General features: G+C 40.6%; 1 protein-coding gene across 1 annotated transcript; it reads left to right on the top strand.

Annotated features, from left to right (window-relative positions):
* Window positions 1-7,146: 7,146 nt before the first annotated feature.
* On the top strand, window positions 7,147-23,387 carry tap (Basic helix-loop-helix neural transcription factor tap). The gene is made up of 3 exons (XM_067143119.2): window positions 7,147-7,271; window positions 15,588-15,817; window positions 22,227-23,387. Exons 2-3 carry the CDS (start codon window positions 15,590-15,592, stop codon window positions 22,749-22,751), a joined length of 753 nt encoding a protein of 250 aa, XP_066999220.2. The 5' UTR covers window positions 7,147-7,271; window positions 15,588-15,589; the 3' UTR covers window positions 22,752-23,387.
* The last annotated feature ends 208 nt before the right edge of the window (window positions 23,388-23,595 follow it).

The following is a 23,595-nucleotide window of genomic DNA, read 5'->3' on the forward strand; positions in this document are numbered from 1 at the left end:
CAACTACATCTAGCAACTAGACGAGGATAATAGACCCTTTCCTTCCAACTTGTTGCGCCGTAAGATAATAATAATAATAAGAAGAAGAAGAAGAAGAATCAAAGCAAAGCAACGTCGTCTCCAGACAGGCCATGAAGGCCCTTGGAGGGTTGGAAGGTAACGGCTTCCACCATCCGTAACCTTGGCACTTCATGGGGTAGAGTGGTTAGCTCTACACCCGGCCGCCTTTGCCGCCATGAATTAACCTGGTACTCATTTCTGGTGTAGGCTGAGTGAAACTCAAGGCCATGTGCACCTCTGGAAGTGAATAATAATAATTTTATTTGCTTTACGTCCCACTACTTTTACGATTTTCGGAGACGCCGAGGTGCCGAAATTTTGTCCCTCATGTGTTCTTTTACGTGCCAGTAAATCTACCGACACGAGGCTGACGTATTTGAGCACCTTCAAATATCACCGGACTCAGCCAGGATCGAACCTGCCAAGTTGGGGTCAGAAGGCCAGCGCCTCAACCGTCTGTGCCACTCAGCCCGGCACGTAAGATGAGGGGACGTTATAGTTGAGGGACATCATCACTGACTTGTAACCAACACAGCCGTGGTTTAAATGCCGATGAATGCGCGTGGAAATTTTTAGAATAAAATGCTTCTTCCCTGTGATTCGGATTACATGCAAAACTGGAGATCACATTACTGTACATTACTTACTGAAGGAGATAAGAGTCACATACCGAGCAAATGGATTCACGGTTTGGGTCGTGTAACTATTAGTTTTCATTCGGGAGATAGTGGGTTCAAATCCCCACTGTCGGCAGCCCTGAAGAAGATTTTCCGTGGTTTCCTATTTTCACATCAGACAAACGCAAGGATGTACCTTAATTAAGGCCACGGCCGCGTCTTGCCCACGCCTAACCATTTGCTATTCCATCGTCGCTATGAGAACTATCTGTGTCGATGCAACATAAAGCAAATCGTAAAAAAGAAATATATAACATTTCGCAATGTGATCATTGCAGGATTTCACAAAATGTTCAGAGCAGACTTTTAACTTGTGCCATAATCTGCGAATAAGTAACGAGTCATTGCACTAATCACGTGAGTTGTCACCACGAAATTCAAAAGCGAATTTTTTCGGTGAAGAATCCCATCAGATAGCCTATGTAACCAATTTTTAAGACAGCATATTGAATAACTACGCTTTACATAGGCCTATATCAGAATGTCACTTCAGTCACAAAGGAATTCGTTGATGACTAATTTTGGACAATTCTCTTTTCTTTCATTCTCTCTTTCTGTATTTTACCGAGCTCGATAGCTGCAGTCGCTTAAATGCGGCCAGTATCCAGAATTCGGGAGATAGTAGGTTCGAATCCCACTGTCGGCAGCCCTGAAAATGGTTTTCCGTGGTTTCCCATTTTCACACCAGGAAAATGCTGGGGTTGTACCTTAATTAAGGCCACGACTGCTTCCTTCCCACTCCTAGCCCTTTCCTGTCCCATCGTCGCCGTAAGACCTATCTGTGTCGGTGCGACGTAAAGCAACTAGCAAAAAAAAAAAAAAAAAAAAATCTGTATTTTTCAGCTTTGAAGCACTGACAGTAGTAATTTTCTAGTTGTATCGTGAAACGTGGCCGCCTCTGTGGTGTAGTGGTTAGCGTGATTAGCTGCCACCCCCGGAGGTCCGGGTTCGATTCCCGGCTCTGCCACGAAATTTGAAAAGTGGTACGAGGGCTGGAACGGGGTCCACTCAGCCTCGGGAGGTCAACTGACTAGAGGTGGGTTCGATTCCCACCTCAGCCATCCTGGAAGTGGTTTTCCGTGGTTTCCCACTTCTCCTCCAGGCGAATGCCGGGATGGTACCAAACTTAAGGCCACGGCCGCTTCCTTCCCTCATCCTTGCCTATCCCATCCAGTCTTCCCATCCCTCCCCAAGGCCCCTGTTCAGCATAGCAGGTGAGGCCGCCTGGGCGAGGTACTGGTCATACTCCCCAATTGTATCCCCCGACCAAGAGTCTGAAGCTCCAGGACACTGCCCTTGAGGCGGTAGAGGTGGGATCCCTCGCTAAGTCCGAGGGAAAAACCGAACCTGGAGGGTAAACAGATGATGATGATGATGATGATGATCGTGAAACGTTAGCTCTTAGTTTTGTTTGAGGTGAGAGATATGTGTATAGATGACTGAAGATCGAAGTTAAACCCGACCAGCTGCATAGTGTAGCTAGTTATGCACTTGCCTTCTATATTCAAGGTTCCAGAATCGTATATCGGCACAGTCGATTGGTATTTAAGAATAGTTTAATGCAAGAAAATCATGCCAGTAAATGTTAAAGAACCCAATTCGCTTTTCCCAGAGTCCAGCGTCTTATTTTCTTTAAATCATTCGGCCGAGTGCATTAACAGAGTGCATTAAACGGTAAATAATAATAATAATAATAATAATAATAATAATAATAATAATAATAATAATAATAATAATAATACCGGGTGAGTCGGCCGTGCGGTTAGAGGCGCGCAGCGGTGGGCTTGTATCCGGGAGATAGTGGGTTCGAACCCCACTGTCGGCAGTCCTGAAGATGGTTTTCCATGGTTTTTCACTTTCCTTAATTAAGACCTCGGCCGCTTCTTTCCCACTCCTAGGCCTTTCTCATCCCATCGTCACCATAAGACCTATCTGTGTCGGTATGACGTGAAACAAATTGTAAATAATAATTTACGTCACACTAACTACATTTACGGTTTTCGGAAAAGCCGAGGTACCGGAAGTTTGACCCGCAGGAGTTCTTTTACGCCAGTAAAAATGGGGTCAGAAGAGCACTGCCTCAAACGTCTGAGTCACTCAGCCCGTCTTAAACGGTAGAGAGCTTGTCTTCTGAGCCCAAGGTAGCGGGCTCGATCCTGGCTCAGTCTCATGGTTCAAATAAAGTTTCAAGCGAGATAAAACATAAAGGATAATAAAATTAGAGTTACGTGTCTTCTTCTCGAGATGATCCAGCTCTTTCCAGGCACAACCCGCTGTGGTCGTGAGCTATATTTAGCCTACCTCCTCTTATCCATGTAGATCTACCAGCTCTCTTGCCAATCTTAAATTTCTGACAGTAACGGGAATAGAATCCAGGCCTCCGAGGACGATAGTCAATAGCACAAACAGTTACATTATGGAAGTGAACAGTAAAATAACTGAGACATAATGAGATGTGTACACAGTATTAATTCAACATTATTGTCTATCAAACGCTAACGTGTATGTTTCACAAACCTTAAGCTCTTAAATCAGAGGGAGTTAAAAGGTGCGGTTTGTACCAAAATCTTCCAGTTCGTCTCAATATTACTGGAAAAATATTGCATTTGTTGAAAAGTCAACGGAAATATATTTATCTTCAAGATCAAATCATTAAATGATCGCTCCAATAATTGCAGGCGACTAACACTTACACTTCCTCTGATCACGGAAGAATACTATTCTCAACTGGATACTCTTTGATTCTCTGACCTTCCCCAGCTTCTGAATGTACTCAACAGATGGCAGAACGTTCCTAAAAACTTACACGCTGCTAAGAGAAAACAGTCTACGTACGTACAGACGGGAAGGTAAGTCGCCTAGCCATCTGTATGACCATTAATAAAGCGCAGGGACAAACTCTTGAATAAATGGGTAGTCTGCTTACCCGAACCAGCATTCAGCCACGGCCAAGTGTATGCTGCACTATCTTAGGAAAGATTGTTGGAAAATGTTAAGATCCAGATACGGCTGAATGGTCGAAGTACAGTGAATATTGTATTTAAAAAAGTGTTAGAAACTTAATTACGAATGATTTAGTTATTATGTACCGGTATTAAATGTTGAGCCCTGAACTCCCTAGTGCTGAATCGGTAGACCGGTAGACCTCGGTTGTCTTCGACATCCGTATTGGCCCTTTGAAACGCGAACTATGAATCGATTATGCATCGCCGAGAGATATTTGGCGTACAATTTGCGTACTAGTACTGTTGTTGTTTACATAGCAAATTCAAGATATAGGTTGGGAATGAACATGAGTGAGGAAAATCCCATTATATCACAGGGACCACCTAGAACATCTCCACGGAAACGCCCTTCAAAGGTTATACACAGCGAGGGAAGAGAAATAATAGTTAAAGTTGCCGAATGCTGTGCTATAGAGTAAAAAATAGATAAACAGCTGCTCTTTCCCTTCAGCAAGTCTCTTAAACGAGTTGTCGCGTACACGGACATATCTGCGGCAACTATTAAGAGGACTAAGTCACCGAGCGAGTTGGCCGTGCGTGTAGAGGCGCGCGGCTGTGAGCTTGCATCCGGCAGATAGTAGGTTCGAATCCCACTATCGGCAGCCCTGAAGATGGTTTTTCCGTGGTTTCCCATTTTCACACCAGGCAAATGCTGGGGCTGTACCTTAATTAAGGCCACGGCCGCTTCCTTCCAACTCCTAGGCCTTTCCTAGCCCATCGTCGCCATAAGACCTATCTGTGTCGGTGCGACGTAAAGCCTCTAGCAAAAAAAAAAAAAAAAAAAAAAGAGGACTAAGTCATTTTCTGCCTCTGACCCCGGTGAATATGGATAGAAGTAGAGTGTCATGTGCAAGTTTTATATGATGTTTTCCTCCTTATCGTAGTTAACTTACGACGACTCACCATTGGGGCATTCAATTTAGTATCTGCCGCAGATTGGGAGGGGTATTGCAGAAAGGTGAAAGAACGGGAAGAGGAATACTGCAGGCACGACGGTGTCATGGAAATAGCCATGGGCGCGATTGTCATTAACAGTATTGCAGATAGCAGTGACGACTGTGAAAGTGATTGTGGAAGTGATATATCTGATAATTAATAGTATTGCAGATAGCAGTGACGATCGTGCATGTAATTGTGGAAGTGTAATTTCAGAGAATTCATGCTAAGATAATAAAGGTTTAGAAAATATATATCGATCGATCATACTATCGTTTCAATTCAGGTTTCATTTCCGTTCAGTTGGAAGTATAACCGGAACCGGCAGAACTCCCTCCTTACTACTCACCCCGTAAAAATTGGGCTCAAGAAAAGTTTTGCGTATAATACTGAAAAGGGCAGACAAAACAATATGACTGCGACAGGCATTTCAAGACGAGTTATCTGACTGTTTATAAGGAATGTTGCGGAGCAGCGCGTGTCCACTAGTTATTGTTATTGTTATTGTTATTGTTATTGTTATTGTTATTGTTATTGTTATTGTTATTGTTATTGTTATTGTTATTGTTGATGATGTTGATGTTGATGTTATTGTTGATGTTGATGTTATTGTTGATGTTGATGTTAATGTTCACGTTATTGTTTATTTTCATGTTATTGTTGATGTTGATGTTATTGTTGATGTTATTGATGATGTTGATGTTGACGTTATTGTTGATGTTGATGTTATTGATGATGTTGATGTTGATGTTATTGTTGATGTTATTGTTGATGTTGATGTTATTGTTGATGTTGATGTTTATGTTATTGTTGATGTTCATGTTGGTGATGTTGATGTTGATGTTGTTGTTATTATTATTATCATTATTACTATCAGGTTTATGAGTAGTTATGATTTTTATGTGAAAGTGTTAAAAGCTCTTCGCCCAACCTCAAACTGGAGGACTAGCTGTCAGGGTTACCCAGAAAGGAGAGACTTTAGTCGACCAATGAAAGGGTGGTTTGCATTCTAAGGTCGTATTGAACTTAAAAGCCTATCCGTAAAGGAAGGAAGGAAGGAAGGAAGGAAGGAAGGAAGGAAGGAAGGAAGGAAGGAAGGAAGGAATTGTTGTTATTATTATGTGCACTTTTCAACGTGCAAAACATCTTTAACGTAGATATATTTGTCATGACCGGCTTTCCAGGAAATGAGCTGGACAAACAAAGTTCAAAATATACTTTTCCTACCACATTTTTTGTGCAAAAAAACCGTTGTGGACGTATGTGAGAAAAATCTCACTCCCACTCCCTCTGCTTAGGATTATTAATCATTTACGCCACATTTTTCTTTCCAGTTTGTCTTCTGCTCAAATACCAGCTTTTATGCCAATCATTCTAATAGACCTGGCGTGATACTTCCACAAACATAGATAAAAAATAACAGAGAAATCAAATCGAAAGTGGTGCTAATTATTATACATCTTGTATAGAGGCAAACGGAGTATAATCGATAATTATAGACTAAGTGTACAGATACGAAGATAATTTTACACATACGTAGGTCTAAAGCTGTCCAATTGTAGTTGGACTTTGCTCATGCTGTTTTTATTTCTTCATCTAATGTAGTTGGGGCACTTTGGCTAATAATAATAATATTAATAATAATCGTATGGCCTTCGCTACCGTGTGCATCAATTATGATTTGATGCAATTTAGGCTGCTTGCATATCAATTTTAACGATACATTTTCCACAACCAAATAACAGAGAAAACAGAACTCTTTCTAGTGACCTATTGTTGAATATTTAACTAATTTTATCAGGCAAACACTGCGTCATCAGAAATCTTCTACATGGCCACATCGTACGACTTGGAGTGTCGAGCCCTTCACAAACGCAGCTACCTCTGCCAGGTTTGAGCCCGTGGTCTTAGGATCCAGAGACTGACACCCTACAAAGAAAGCTTCCATACATATAGATACAGAACTATTGAATTGTCGTTACATTTTGTTATTTTTCTTGTTGTTTTTTCACCTCTTGACATATTACTGCAATAAAGTGCTCCATATCTTTCGCTGTTTAGGGTAAGTGATTAAATGGGCAATGTTGCAAGAAAGAGAAAGCGATTAACCATTATCTCTGAAATTGATGTATGCATACTAACTTCAGCATGAAACACTCTTCAAAATTGTTGAATGAATCAGCATGTTATGTGATCTATATGAGCAAGTGGTATGGGCACGGCGCAACCTCCTCCCCCATCCCCGTGATTGAAGCTGTGGGTGGGGGTTCTGGTTCCGTGCACCCCCCTCACACCCTTATACCAACAAGCACCTGTCATGTTGTTAGGTACTCCTCGTACAGGGCATGCGCCGAGTTTGTGACGTCACATGAGGGGCGGGACTATCAGGCGGTAACCATGGCAACCAGAGATAGGCGCTCTACATATAAGCGTGAGGGGATAGTTCACGTGGACCACTCCACGTGTGCCTTGTGTAATGTACGGACCCGGTAGTCGGAAGAGAGGGGTTCTTAGTGTGTGATAATAGATTGATATCCCAGGTGTAAAGTGACTTCTAAGAGGCTATTCTGCGCCAACGAGAGTGCAACAACCGGTAAGTAGAAATATATAATTCTCAAACTTTTATCAAAGAAAGTTATAACTGGCTGTTACAATAAGTAGCAAACAAGGATTCCACTCAGTCAATACATATTTATTATATGTGACTATCTATCTATTTATCTATATATCATATTGTGGGACTAGTTTCACTCAGATAATGATAATCTTCACCTACGTATAGCTAAAAATTAACAAAGCATTAGACTCTGTATATATATATAAACAATGACAAAACTTATACTTAGAAATTGGGTGATGTGCTCATGAGCTGTATTGTGAAGTTTGATGTATCTTAAAGTAAAATGTTGCGTCTGGTGACGTCACAACACCTATAAATTCTTGAAATTCGAATTCAGATTACTTCTAATGACATTTACATTGGATAAAATAATATTTTGATGAATGTCGAATTCATCCCATTTGATTAGTTGAGTCTGTGGAAAGTACGTCTATGAGAATTTCAGCGTTCACTGTAATCATGAATGCCACTTGAGAACTATCGGTTGAAACCCACAAATCGGGTAATAATACGATGCTGAGGAGAAATTGCCAGTTTTTTCCTTGAGAGAGCTTAACATTGATTGCATGTGTTTAATTTGTAAACTTCTATCATTTTTCAGAAATTTGAAAACGAGGTGTGGTTAACTGATATTTGTAGAACCTTGTAAACTGTACATAAACTTGTGAAGATAATTGTATACTGTATAACTGGCTGGTCTTAATAATACGAAAAAGAACCTCATGGTGGCACGGTTTTCGCGGGCCTTGCACTACCAAGTAGGCTTGCCAGGTGTCCCGTATTATACGGTATTTGCCGTATTTGAAGGTCTGAAGTACTGTCCCGTTGTAACAGCATACAGGATGCCCTTTCTTTCCCATCGATAAACAACTCTCTTCCTCCGTGGTTAAAATAACCTAGTTACAGTGATGTTAATATTTCTAAGTATACCTGGTTCAAATGCATATGTCGAGAGTTTTTTTTTTTTTAATTCTTAAAAACAAATGGAGTGATGAAAGGAACAGATATTCAGCAACTCGATAAAGTCAGAAATTATTCAAATCTCACTTAATTTCTATCATAGTTGTCATAAATTTCATGACTTATTAAAGGAAGTAGTGCAGAAAAATGTGGGTTTCAAACTTTTTATGTAGAAAATGAAATGCTATAATAAAGGTTGTGCCTCCAATGTAATTATAGTACAGTAAATTATATCTGTGTTTTCCAGAGCAAATGTGGTTATGTCGTGTTGACATGACCTGTCCCCTTATTGGCATTTCTAAAACCTGGCAACCTTACTACCAAGTGACCCTTCTCAGCTTTCAGGATTGTCGATTACGTGGCGACGCGTCGTCAGAGCGATGAACCCCTAGGCCGTTATTCTTGGCTTATTGATATGAATGTGTGTGAAACTGTCGAAGAGCCGTCAATTTACTTGTTATTGCTGATTTATCTTAGTGATTTGGGATATATTCGTAAACATCATAGATGCTCGGCGTGTGTTAAATGACTGATTACTTACATAGTTGTGGTGTCTGTAATAATAATAATAATAATAATAATAATAATAATAATAATAATACTTAATAATCGTATTATTCTGAAGTGATTCTCAATTGATCATGATATAATATTTGATCAGCTTATGATAATAATGACTGGAAGAAGCAAGAGAGAAGGGAACTACGCGACTGCCTACCAATTTCGACATTCAGATTGTGAACGAATACCATGGCTGAGTTAATTTAATTTTGTCGGGCAACACTCAGTGTGCCATCAGAAATCTGTAACCTGCCAACAACAATGGCATGGATTTTTTTCTTTGCGATCTGCTTTTCGTAGCACCGACATAGATAGGTCTTATGGCGACGGTGGGATAGGAAAGAGCTAGGAATGGGAAGAAAGCGTCCGTGGCCTTAATTAAAGTACAGCTCCAGCATTTGCCTGATGTGAAAACCTTCTTTTCTTTATCTGTTTACCCTCCAGTGTCGGTTTTTCCCTCGGACTCAGCGAGGGATCCCACCTCTACCGCCTCAAGGGCAGTGTCCTGGAGAGTGAGACATTGGGTAGGGATACAACTGGGGAGGATGACCAGTACCTCGCCGAGGCGGCCTCACCTGCTATGCTAAGCAGGGGCCTTGCAGGGGGGGGGGAGGGATGGGAAGATTTGAAGGGATACACAAGGAAGAGGGGAAGGAAGCGGCCGTGGCCTTAAGTTAGGTACCATCCCGGCATTTGCCGGGAGGAGAAGTGGGAATCCACGGAAAACCACTTCTAGGATGGCTGAGGTGGGAATCGAACCCACCTCCCGAGGCTGAGTGGACTCCGTTCCAGCCCTCGTACCACTTTTCAAATTTCGTGGCAGAGCCGGGAATCGAACCCGGACCTCCGGGGGTGACAGCTAATCACACTAACCACTACACCACAGAGGTGGACGAAAATGGAAAACCATCTTCAGGTTTGTCGACAGTGTAGTTCGAACCCACTATCTCCCAAATGCTAACTCACAGCTGCGCAACCCTAACCACACGGCCACTTGCTCGGTGGCATGGATTTTGACGGTCCTCAAAAATGGACTAATCAGTCGGGATCGAACCCGCGAACATGGTATCATGAGTCGGACATTTTACCGCTGATCCACCGAGGAAACTGCGGTATCTGTAGAAGAGTATACCAAACATTAATTAATTTGGGATTAGAATTACGAAGGAAGCCATCAATACCTGTATGATGGGCATAATCTCTGTTCTTCTTCTTCTGCTTCTTCTTCACCCTGGTTGGGTCTCAGTTGCAAACTGCCACACACTTGTGAACTTGGTCTAGTGTTACGGTCGGATACCCTTCTTCACTACAATCCTATGTGGAGGGATATATTCTATTTCGTGTTCGTGTGATCGCTAGAGGGGCGTAACATCTGTGTGACAGTCACTAGCGTCTTACCAAGGTGGCTGCGATTCGAATCCCAGCCTATGCCTGTGGGAGTTTTGAAATGAAAAGTCATATCCCTGTATTCGAATTCCACGTTAAAATGGAGGTCTCGTGGCTATGAACATGGTAACGACAGCCGCGTAAAACTACAAGCTAGCTTACTTCATCGCTTGCGGTAGTTGCCAGCGAGGTGGGCATTAAGACTATCACAAACACCCAGATAATGTAACCAGACACTGCTAAATTCCCCGGCCCGAACCCCTTTGAACTCAAGGTCACTACGCTGATTATTCAGCCAAGGATCCGGGAATGGGTACCATCTCAATATTCACCTGTACTGAAGTGCTGTTGGTGGTAGAACCTCAAACCTTTTCTAGTACGGCTGAGAATAGTACACCAATTCCTCTTCTTTCTTGCGTTGAATGAGACCAGAGTGCCCCTTCTAGAAGCTCTTCAGATCTTTATGACAGACTGTGTAATCAAACGGGTTGGAGGCCACTATCTTAATATTTAGACCACATCGCCAGACGTTAATCTTAGTATTTTCATTTCATCTGACTATTATTGACGAGCTGGCCTATTGAATTTGTATTAATGTGTGAAATACCTTACGCGACATAAACTGAGAGACAGCGATATGCTAATCAAAACTATAAAAATGATCACTTCTAAAACAATTTTCACGGTAAAAGTTAATTGATAAATGCTAACCAAAGTTTTTGTCATGTTATTTCAACTATTTCAGAACTAAATGGGGTACAGCACATTATCATTACATTCCCCTAACTTAAAGTTGGAAGATAGTGGAAGAATTTTCATTTAATGTAACTTATTAGGGACAGTTGAAAGTACAGTAGGTATACCTCACGAAACGACTAATGTCAGCATTATATTAAATTTCAATGTACTCGCCTTTGCATGCGCGGGTTATGTTATACGTTTAAACTGGAAAAGAATTACAGCAGTAAATTTGTCGAAAACATTAATCATGTCTACATTCCCTAAATATCTATCAGTTTTTAAATATCGATAACATGTTAACATTTGATTTTAAAAAACCTCCAGTTTGTAACACTAGAATTTATAAATTCTCAGGATACTCTCCATTCTGAGGTTAACACAGCTGAAGACTTTAAAAATTAAAATTAAAAATTAATTCGGGTCTTACTTGTACCGGTACATTCCTTGTCATTACACCTATTTATATTCTTTGCGATCCAGTAAATAATAATATGAATGCAACAGTCCTTCAAGTATTATCAGTTCTTAAAATATCAATACATTTTCGACAATGGTTTCTCACAATCACTCGTAAATGCCAACCGATTGTGTGGGGCTCGATCCCGCACCTTGTTTATAGCAGCTAGCAACTAATCAACCTTTCTGTGTGAAATATTTTAAATCTAAATAATTATGTTGTCTGTACTTCAGAGTGGGCCGATGACCTGGATGTTACCTCCATTTAAACAACAGCCATTACCATGTTATTTTCAGTGGTTTATTTGTAATTCAGGCAGAAAGCAAGCACTGCCCGTAGAAAAATTACCATCTCAGTTTTTAATTAAGTTAGGAAATCACGAAAGTAACTTGCTAGTACGGTCGATTATGGAATTCTAACCAGCACTCGGTGACTTCATGTCAATTTGGAAAAAGTTAAATTTCTCAATCTGTTCGCTTACTACAGTGGTAATCCTTCCTTTGAGAATGAAATTAAACATCACAACTTGGCTCAAGAAGAACGTGTGTCAGTCCACTGACTGTAAACGGATAGAGCCTACTCTGCAATGTAGAAAAAAAGTAGAGAAAAGCTTAGTTCCATTTTGGTTTCTAAGAGAGTGCGTTGCAATTGATGTGCTGGAGATGATGATGATGATGATGATGATGATGATGATGATAATAATAATTTTTAATATTTTATTATTTTTCGATTTTAGGAATACGACCTTTAAGGATATCAGTGTTTTTTATATATTGTTAAGTTTTCTGACTTAATTTTTCTGGACGTTCTCAATGATAAGACCAGTAAATTTCTTCTTGTCATTCTGCAGTTTAGGAATATTTCTATATTCATTGTAATTGTAAACTGTGTAGTGTCATAATCTAGACCTAGGCCTATACAGTGATTTTTAATCCCATTTTGAAACATGGTGTCATTTTTAAATAATCGTTGTATAATAATAATAATAATAATAATAATAATAATAATAATAATAATAATAATAATAATAAAGCAATTTGTTCAAAGGACATTTTCACATTTTTATAACAAACTAAACAATCCATACCACATAGACTTCATTTTCACAGTAACTTCCTTTTGAAGTAGATATAAAAAATGGCTTCTTCCCCAATAGTCCGTAATTTGATCATATATCTAATAGATTTAAAATTAAGCCACTTACCCTAAAATATTTATCGCTGTTCTGTTAAATATAATACTTTTCTTGCAAGGAAAACCAATTCCCTAATGGAGTCGCTCAAATATAATCTAAGGGAAGAGTATAATTCTATAACACTCACCGAAAGGGATTAGTAGAACATTCGATTCATTTACATCGTTTTTCATGCAATATTGCAAGCGTAATTGACATCGTTATCTTTATTTCCGAACGCATTTTGAGCGAGTTTCGATGTAATGTTCATAAATAATGAAATAAACTAGGTCTTGTATGTTCGTTTTTATCATTCCCTGTTATATTGTATGTAGTTTGTAATACTGAAATGTGTAACAATTGTCACTTTAATATCAGTAACTTCATGTAGCATAGTCATTATGGAATCAGAAGAAACATCGTTTCTTAAATATTTGCAGGAGGTTATGAAATTCTTAAATATTATCTGCACAGTTTACTTTCCTCCAAAGACTAAGCAGATATCGTGATGTTAACATCATAATCAGTTAGTGCATCGTGATTGAAAATAACTGAGTATTATGTTACTACAGTGTTTTAGCAAGGCATGGCCCGTAAGTTTACACTACTCTCCTTACTCCACTCTTTTCCTGTTCATGAAAGCTTTACTTCCTAATGTGTGAAAATCACTGCATCTGATCCTGTGTCCTGTGCTCATAACAAGGAATCTTAGCATTTTTTAGTTAGTATTTTCACAATTCAACGAAATGTAAGTATCGATTTTTTCATCCATCGGCTGTAACCTATTTGTGTTACCATTCAGCCATGTTCTCTCCTTTCTTTAGCAGTGAGTACGAACAGCACTGAAAACATTAGAGGAGTAATGCAACAGACAGAAGTGTGGTTTAGCAAGAACATTTTTATATTTATGTATATAATTTATATATTTAATTAATATAGGCTGCCAGGGAAAACGAGCATAAGTCAGAAAATGACTTGTACTCTTCTCCTCTAGATGGATATCAACAGGTTTACTTGTACTGTTAGAACCAAATGAATTGCTGTACACATAATTTAGTTCTAACTTATATTACTTAGACCAAAGATCGAAATCCATTCCAGGACTCACGCCGTGCAGTTATCTTATTGTGAAAATTTTCTGGCCTATACTCGTTTTACCTGGCAGCCTAAAACTAATACGTGAACTCTACCTGGTGTGAAAATTGAAAACCACGGAAAACCATCTTCAGGGATGCCGGCAGTGGCGTTCGAACCCACGATCTCTCGAATGCATGCTGATAGCTTCGTCACCAAAACCACGTGGCCACTTGCTCGGTCTTAACTTCATTTTACTTCGAGACAAACTAAGTCGGTTCACTACGAAATGGCTTCACACTGTCTGATCTGTTGAAAATGCTTTCACTCCCCAACGTTCCCAGATATACTGCTTAACCCTTGACATATTAACTAGACCATTTTGAGCCGTACCCACGTTTTAAACATGAAGATGAGGATGGGATTTTTTAACAATAGTGTTGACACTTCTGAAAGAAAAAAAAAGCCGAACTGAGTGCCTCTGGCGGTAGATGCTCCTGCAGCCTTCTGAGCCCAAGTCGGCGTGTTCGATCTACTCCGCTTGATGATATTTGAAGCTGCTCAGGTACACTTGCCTCGTGTTTGTGTTCCACAGACACGTAAAAGAACTCCCGCATAACAAAAGTCCTGCACCTCGGCGTCTGCTGAAAACCGTAAAACTAGTCGTAACATTGTTATTATTACTTCCTGGAAAAATTATAGTATTACTGACGAGACGACATTTACCAGCATATTATATTATCTTGTCAGTCCTATTTAATGTTAATCACTCATTTTATCACTCTCTTATTTTTGAGGCTACTCATAGGCTACCGAGCGAGTTGGCCATTCGGTTAGGGTTCGAAACCCACCGTCAGCAGCCCTGAAAATGGGTTTCCGTGGTTTCCTATTTTCACACGAGGAAAATTCTGAGGCTGTACCTTAATTAAAGCCAAGACCGCTACCTTCCTATTCCTATCCCTTTCCCATCCTCGCGTCGCCGAAGACCTTCGATGTATTAGTGCGACGTTAAACCACTAGCAAAAAAAATTATACCAATGTACATCACATTTATATTATTGGAATATAAAATATACAGGTTAATTTCGATTAGACGAGTTTTCCCTATCCATATCGATGAAAAATAAAACTTGACCTTTTGATTTAGGTCGGAGATTTTGTTCTGTGACAGACAGTTTGTGTTAGCCAACTATACATTTGCTTTTCTTTTCCTCTCTTGGCAAGAAACAATTGTTTTAACGCTGTCATATATACACAACTGGAGTTAACACTGACCAGTGAGGTAGTAACAGAGCCACCTGAAACTTACTCATACGATAGTACTGACTCGATCATTAAATCTTTCCTTTACAGACGACCTGGTTGAATATTGTAATTATAGCTGTTAGAACCTCGCACCCTGTACTCAAGTTATCGCGATTTCAACGCATTTGAGAAAGCTAGATGCCTGCATAAGTATATTTACTGTTACGTTAAAGAACCCGTTTTTTTCTAGTGAAATACTGGCCCAAGATATATAAATTACCTTAATCACGCAGCTTTATGAATATACGGAGTGTTTTGAATGCATTGCAGTCTCTTTCTTTGCTATAGTTTCTTAGTGTAGAAATATTTTGCCACAAATCCATTTCTCCTTTAAAGGAGGTAAGTTCATTACTGCTACAATTCAAAAGGCCTAAGTCAGTTCATTACTGTTTATGTTCAAAGGATTTCAAATCCTATACACGAACTAGTTGTTCTCTGTGGAAACTATTACAATGATATTATGTACGTTAAGAACAACCTCGTCTCAATACTAACTAACGAGTTAATGGACTGTTTCAGACTCTTGGGCGTATAAGTTAAATTTGTTAAAAAGAACTGTAGAAACTACGTAGCTAATCTGTTCTTAGATGTCATTTCAGCTTGAACCAACCATCAATTTGTCTGTTGCCAGATATGACGGCCGAGAGCCTGACGTCCACCGCCAGCTCGGACTCGGAGTACACGTTCACCGACATCAAGGTGGAGCTAGGGCACGACACGGAAAATGAAGAAGACGGGGACCGCAGCCGAGATGAAAGTGAAAATGGTACGACGCTGATTGGAACGCGTCGCAAGACGAGTGGGGCCAAGAGGAAGCGTTATTCCAAGAGTAGGACGACGAGGGACCGTAGTCCTGAGCAGGTGAGCTTCACCTTCAGTAATTCAAAGGGGAGTACTTGAGATAACATAAAACTCAGAATGAATTTTATAAAACAGATTTTTGACGTAAACTTCCCCGGTGCTTCAAATAGCTGGCGAGTGATCAAAGAAAAGCCGTTTCCGTTAAGGAAAGGTAAAGTCTTCCACTAACCGCAACCTCAGCTCTAAGCGAGAAGCCGGAATGAGTGGCTCAGATGGTTGAGGTGCTGTGGCTCCAACCTGGCAGGTTCTATCCTGGCTCAGTCCGGTGGTATTTGAAGGTGCTCAAATACGCCAGCCTCATGTCGGTAGATTTACTGGTACGTAAAATAACTCCTGCGGGACAAAATTCCGTCACTTCGGCGTTTCCGAAAACCGTAAAAGTAGTTAGTGGGATATAAAATAAATAACATTATTATCTAAGCAAGAAAGAGTGATTAGCCGTATGTTCCACCACCTGTGTCCCCATAAATTAACCTGTTAGGTAGGGCCTACTCAGAAGTGGAAATTCCATTGATTTCGTGGGAGGAATCGAACCCACGTCCTTCCAGCTGAAGGGAATACCCCTTTACCATCTTGGCTAAACGGACCTTTGTTGAGTTATCCATCTACAATGTATGTTGGATCATCATCCTGGAGGCTGGTTGGATCGTCAAACACCACCACTAAAGGTAAATGAAATGGCGTATGGCTTTTAGTGCCGGAAGTGTCCGAGGACATGTTCGGCTCACCAGGTGCAGGTCTTTTGATTTGACACCCGTAGGCGACCTGCGCGTCGTGATGAGGATGAAATGATGAAGACGACACACACACCCAGCCCCCGTGCCAGCGAAATTAACCAATGATGGTTAAAATTCCCGACCCTGCCGGGAATCGAACCCGGGACCCCTCCGACCAAAGGCCAGCACGCTAACCATTTAGCCATGGAGCCGGACTCCACCAAAAGTTTATGCGTTTATAGGGAAACAGCAAGAATCGAAGTCAGTGCCAAAATTAAGCGTACTAGCGAAGACGAGGAGTGACATCGCCATGAGTCCAGGCAGTACTACTTCAACACGACTTGCCCTATAATTCGCACCTTTCATAACACCTGGACGCACTAGTCGTGCACCAAATAATATTATTAGTCGGCACCACCCACACTTCAGGTCACACCTGTAAATGAGTCAGAGCCTTCGGTAGAAGCTACATATTTATCTATCTTGTACTAAGAGACAGACTCAAAAACACTTGTTTCTACTGAGAAGTTGCAACAGGCGCGTCCTCAATACATTTACCCGGAAAAAGTCATGATTTCGAACCTCTCGAGAAGATTTTCTAAAGATTTCTATTTCAGTTTAGTCTCTCCCCCCGCAATCTGTCCTAATGAATTACGAGCATACATAACCAATACACACACATAACAGTGACATAGATCCTTATGCAGATGATTTGGTAGATAGCGTGCGAAGTTCTTGTCTGAAAGATGACTGATTCACACTCGACAGAGGTCGGTGGATTTTTTTAAATGAGAAAAGTGTAGTCATATCGTTCACACCGACACGTAAAATGAAAAAGGGGGAACACATTAAGATGAATTCAGGTAAATTCTCTCGGTTTTCTAACACACTTTCAAAGGATTCTCGGTTTCATTGCAGAAGCGCAGACTAGTCAACTAGATTAACCCTACCTCTTAGGGAGAATATCGAAATAGACGTACTAGTTGCTCAATTCGTTAACTCTAGAGACTTGCGTTTCGATATCCGAGGCACACTGGATGATGATGATGATGATGATGATGATTACTACGAGTATTATTACTAGACCCTTATAATAAGGGTAGGTTGCCTGCCTCTTACCAAGAGCCCTCGGGTTCGATTTCTGGTCAGTCCAGGGTTTTTAATTCTGACATACGGAGCAGCCGGTCAAGGAAGTCAAGCAATACGACTGAGAATGTCGTCTCGCTGACCACATGCAAATTAAATAATATCAGCATGCAATCTGACTGGACAGCAGTCGTCTTGGAAGTCCAAGGTCTTAATGGAGGTTGAGCCATTATTATTATTATTATTATTATTATTATTATTATTATTATTATTATTATTGACAATGTGATAATGAAATGAAATGGCGTATGGATTCTAGTGCCGGGAGTGTCCGAGGACATGTTCTGCTCGCCAGGTGCAGGTCTTTCAATTTGACACCCGTAGGCGACCTGCGCGTCGTGATGAGGATGAAATGATGATGAAGACGACACATACACCTAGCCCCCGTGCCAGCGAAACTAACCAATGCTGGTTAAAATTCCCGACCCTGCCGGGAACCGAACCCGGGACCCCTGTGACCAAAGGTCAGCATGCTAACCATTTAGCCATGGAGCCGGACAGTGTGACAATGCACACTATTTGTTCTCTGGGTAGGTGACTACAATGTTCCAAGTCCCTATCACAGTTACCACCATCACCATAATCAACACCACAAATCGTCCCTCATCGTGTACTTTTACAAACTTCAATATAAAAGAAAGTTATATTTTGAAACATTCAGAGTATCGTAATGCAGTTTCTTCTATTTTGTTATTTCATCCTACAACTTTGAGATAATGTGGACAATAGATCTTTTTATATTTCCTCCGTCAGCGACTCCCGTTTGATAACTCGTGTTAACGATGCGTCTATTACAGTGTATGTTTCCTTAATTAGCCAAATTGCAGATGGGATTATGAGAGAAGGTATTGTGGTCTTGAGTAAAGTTGAGTTCCGCCATTGGCCAAGAGCTGAAGTACCTAAAGCACATAAATTATTGTAATGGATAGCAAACTTTCTGTCTCTCTTATCCATGGATAGTTTTAATGTAAAATACGACAACCATGTGCGAGTCCAAGGCATATTAACTGATCGATGAATTAGGAATTATTTATGCTGGGTGTAGGAAAAGTTTCGTCTATTAATCACTGGTGGTGAGGATAATTACATTGTGGATAGGACACTATAACTCGCAATTTTCATCCAGAGGTAATGTAAGGAGGAAGGAAGGTAATGCAATTTTCAAATCGTAATTTGTCAGGTGGCAGTAGCCGCAGTCGTTTCGCTTGGCCTCGATTCGATTTTAACTTTCGAATACGGTGTGTGTTAAGGGAATATTATATTGGTACAAAAATTTGACATCCAGTATTCGACAGACCTTGACATTTCATGACCACGAGACACAGAACTAAAATCGCACCGTGTGATTTAACACGTTGTAGAGGCTCCTGCGTTTTGACACACAACACTTCTAAAACGACAGTGTATTACAAATCTATATGAAAGTAACACTCACTTTAATTGTCTTCCTTTTCTTTATTAGGGCCTGTCTTTGTGAACATATTCCCTACAACCTGTATACTGCACGTCACTTTTTTTCTCTGTGTCTGAACGTAACAAGTCAGATTTAATAATGCAGTATGCTCTACAAACCACAGAACTCTTGTGTTTAGAAAGCCTGACGCACGTGAGAAATAAACGATAAATCAGTCATTAACAAGTCGGTGAATTCAACCCGAGCACTTTAGGAGTCCTGAGGGATACGCTAACGTGCAGGAGTATAAGTGAAATTTTCTAGTCAGTGACTAGAACATATCTTCCAATCTAATTTGAGTAGAGAGAAGAGTAACTTCATATCTTAGCTACAAACAATTCTTTCTTCCTTACACACCTGGATACTTTAAATTTTATTTATCTGTGAACTATAACTTATAAGTACTTAGGCGAGAATTAATAACATCTTCATCATATCAAATGACGTACCCCACGACAGATGGCCCTGTAACTGCTTTGTCTGTCATCCAGGTGTCCCCTGAACAACAATCAAATATACCTCACTAATGTACAAATTGTCTCAGGCACTAGGAATCGTGATCTAAAGGGGATTACATGCTAAGTGCAGCGGCTGGGCTTTCAAGTGACTCTTAGAACATCTTGGTGACTTCATCACAGTTCTGTAGAAATGAAAATTGCTTACCAAATAATCGCTGTAGATTTGATGCAGTAAGAAAAGCGTTTCCAAAAATAAAGTTGCTCCACTGGTCATTTTCACACCAAGAGACGATAAAGTTTACAGACTGCGCCACTGAGGTCGGCGTATTTTGTCAGGCATTTTTTAAACTATTAGACTAGGTCCTTATAGGGCATTTCTGCATTAGACTAATGGCCTGGAACGGTGTTGTATTGCCTGACGGTTCGCTTGCTTATTTCAAGTAATATTCTTAAACATCACTAGACTATTATCAATACAGAATAGGCTATATTTTATCGGAGGAGCACTTTGGTTACTGGTGACTCTCTGCCATCATAATAGTTGCCATTGTTAACTTGAAATGAAAACCTACAACCTGTTTTCCAGTCAATGACCGGGTCAGGGATGGAATGAATGAAGCCCCCATCTTGCGGCGAGGATAGAAATTGTGCCGGCTGCCGAAGCCTGTCGCACCCGTCTGGGGCAGTGATGAATGACTGACAGATGAAATGAAAGGATAGTGGAGAGTTTTTCTGGAATGAAAGATGACAGGGAAAACCGGAGTAACCGGAGAAAAACCTGTCCCACCTCCGCTTTGTCCAGCACAAATCCCACATGGAGTGACCGAGATTTGAACCACGGAACCCAGCGGTGAGAGGCCGACGCGCTGTCGTCTGAGCAACGGAGGCTACTGCCATTGTTAACTTATGAGTATGAAATATAAACCTGTGTATATATTACATGGTTTGTTAATCTAATTTGTGCACTTTAAACAATCTCAGGGCAAATAATTACAAACACGTTGTAAATAGCCCTAGTTATGTATTTAAAACAATAATATCCGAGCTTAATCCCTTGGTGGCTTGGAATAATTCAAAATTGGAGTCAAGTCGGATATTAAAAAAACAGTTGTCTTTTACATGTTTCTGTCGTTTCATTGTTCAATAAAAAGTAATCTTTTTATGATTTTTTATAAATGTATTATTATTATTATTATTATTATTATTATTATTATTATTATTATTATTATTATTATTCTTGCGTTCCGGCCTTCTAAGGACCACGTTACAATTTCAATTGTTCCTCCTTAGTTGTTCTTTCCTTTTCTTCCAGTATTCTTTCATTGTTTCACTGTGTTTCTTTTTCCTGTCTTCAGTCCACTTTGTGCCTGTTTTCTTTTCCTTCCTCCCTTGGAATCCTTCCATTTGTAAGACTTTCTTCCTAAAAATCTTTCTTTCCAATAATTCTTCTTCTCGTATGTTGTTCCTTTCCAGGTCTTTCTTGACTTCTTGAATCCAGGTGGTAGTTGATTTCTTTTCCCAAAGGTACTTGAAGATTCGTTTAGTTAGTCTATTGTCATCCGTTCTGTAAATGTGTCCAAGAAATAGCAATCTCCTTTTTCTTATTGTTTCTGATATATTTTCTACGTTCTGGTAAATTTCATTGTTACTTCTTAATTTCCAAAACTCTGCAATTCTTGGAGGACCTAATATTTTCCTTATAATTCTTCTTTCTAATATTTCTATTATTATTATTATTATTATTATTATTATTATTATTATTATACGTACATCATACATCTTTATAGACTGTTATGCTTTTCAGCGTTCAGTCGGCAAGTCTCTGTGTATTTACTAACCGCCACCACAATCCTCTATTTGTAACTAATTATGTGGCCTCGTTTATTTCTATACCACGTATCCTTAAATCGTTAGAAACTGAGTCTAACCATTGTCGTCTTGGTCTCCCTCAACTTCTCTTAACATCCACAAGAGTCCATTATTCTCCTAGGTAACCTATCCTCTTCCATTCGCCTCACATGACCCCACCACCGAAGCCGGTTTATGCGCACAGCTTCATCCAGCGAGTTCATTCCCAACTTATCCCTTATCTCCTCATTCCGAGTACCCTCCTTCCATTGTTCCCACCTTTTGTACCAGCAATCATTCTCACTACATTCATGTATGTTACTTCTAACTTTTGAGTATGATATCCTGAGTACACCCAGCGTTCACTCCCGTAAAGCAAAGTTGGTCTGAAAACATTTTTTTTAACAAGTTGTTTTACGTCGCACCGACTCAGATAGGTCTTCAGGCGACGATGGGACAGGAAAGGGCTAGGAGTGGTAAAGAAGCGGCAGTGGCCTTAATTAAGGTACAGCTCCAGCATTTGCCTGGTGTGAATATGGGAAACCACCAAAAAAAACATCTTCAGGGCTGCCGTCAGTGGGGTTCGAACCCACTATCTCCCGAATACTGGATAGTGGTCGCACTTAAGCGACTGCAGCTATCGAGCTCGCTTGTCTGAAAACAGATCTCTGTGAACATAGTTTTATTATTATTATTATTATTATTATTATTATTATTATTATTATTATTATTATTATTATTATTATTATTTCCAGATGCCCTTATTTGTTATCTTTGGTAATTTCCAGGTAATGCGACTGAAGAGACACCGGCGTTTGAAGGCAAACGATCGCGAGCGGAACCGGATGCATATGTTGAACGAGGCACTGGACCGGCTGCGTTGTGTGCTGCCGACCTTCCCGGAGGACACCAAGCTCACTAAGATAGAGACATTGCGGTTTGCTCACAATTACATCTGGGCGCTAAGTCAAACGGTGCACATGGTACAGAACCAGCCACATCAACAACCTCAGGACGCTACAGTCACGCTCAACGTGGGCAGCGTGACGGTGAGTATCGGCGGTGATCAGGGCAACATGATTACCTCCAGCACCGGCAGTTGCGCACTCGCCTCGCAGCGGCGACAGCAGAGCCATCTACAAAGCAGTAGTGGCGATTGGACTACTGAACACCAAGACTCCAACTCCTCGTTTTCAATGAGTGAACACAGTATAGACTTTCCATCACGGCCACCTGGATCCTCGTACCAACACCAGCTAACGTCGCTACAACACCACTCTCCGTACCATAGCGGCATGTACGAATGTCTTTAGCGGGAAGTGACGCGCGACCAGTCGCCATGTCACTTCTTGTTTATCAAAGAAGCTCCTGCTATGGGGAAGAGGTTTATTAATGTCAGGTACTGATATTCTCCTTCACTCTCCAAGGGAAACGGAATAGTAATTCTTGTCTTGCCAATTGCCCTGTCGCTAGTTAAAGCCAGGCAGAAACTATCGGGTGGAAGTGCAAGTAGGTCTCCAGTATGATCTCTCTGAATCGGTATTCCTTCACGGCAACACCGCAGCATCAAATACCACAGGGCGTCACACTCAACGCTCGAAGTGTGACAATAAACCGCGGTAATCACTCCAGTACCAACAGTTAACACGTGGTTACTGACATGCAGAATGCGGGAGAGTGCTGCGAGTTTTGATGATGATCGGGAGAGTGTTGTGAGTTATGATGATGATGATGCTGATGATGACAGCCTTCAGTCTCAATAGGTATAGAACGTCTCTACCAGACACCCAGCGCTGGCTGGTATATCCTGACCTTACAACGACAGCCGTATATTCGAGGCTTCAACTGTTTGAGATTTAACTCGAAAATCGCTTGAGAAGACCCTTCAATTATAATACCCTGAATACAACATTCACGCAAATGTCTATTCAGTAATTATTCTGCACTTATATACCTACTATATACCTACTATCTATGTTTTCATTCCTCACCCTGAAGGGGTGGGGCGGGCCACCTAGAGGGTTACGCCCTATCTCTGGCCAAGAGATGCGAGCGGGTTAAATACCTACATTCAGATGAAGAGACTATTAGTGAGGTGAGTGTGTATTCACTAGACGTGCTGAATTACTTTATGGCCAATTTCGGTGGACATGGTGA

This window comes from Anabrus simplex, chromosome 1, assembly GCF_040414725.1.
Source record: "Anabrus simplex isolate iqAnaSimp1 chromosome 1, ASM4041472v1, whole genome shotgun sequence".
NCBI classification, from domain to species: Eukaryota; Metazoa; Arthropoda; class Insecta; order Orthoptera; family Tettigoniidae; genus Anabrus; species Anabrus simplex.

Excerpts from the sequence above, each read along its gene's own strand:
- tap (XM_067143119.2), top strand. The coding sequence starts at position 15,590 with ATGACGGCCGAGAGCCTGACGTCCACCGCCAGCTCGGACTCGGAGTAC. Across the intron at positions 15,818-22,226 it reads GGGACCGTAGTCCTGAGCAG|GTAATGCGACTGAAGAGACA; the intron begins GTGAGCTTCACC and ends GGTAATTTCCAG.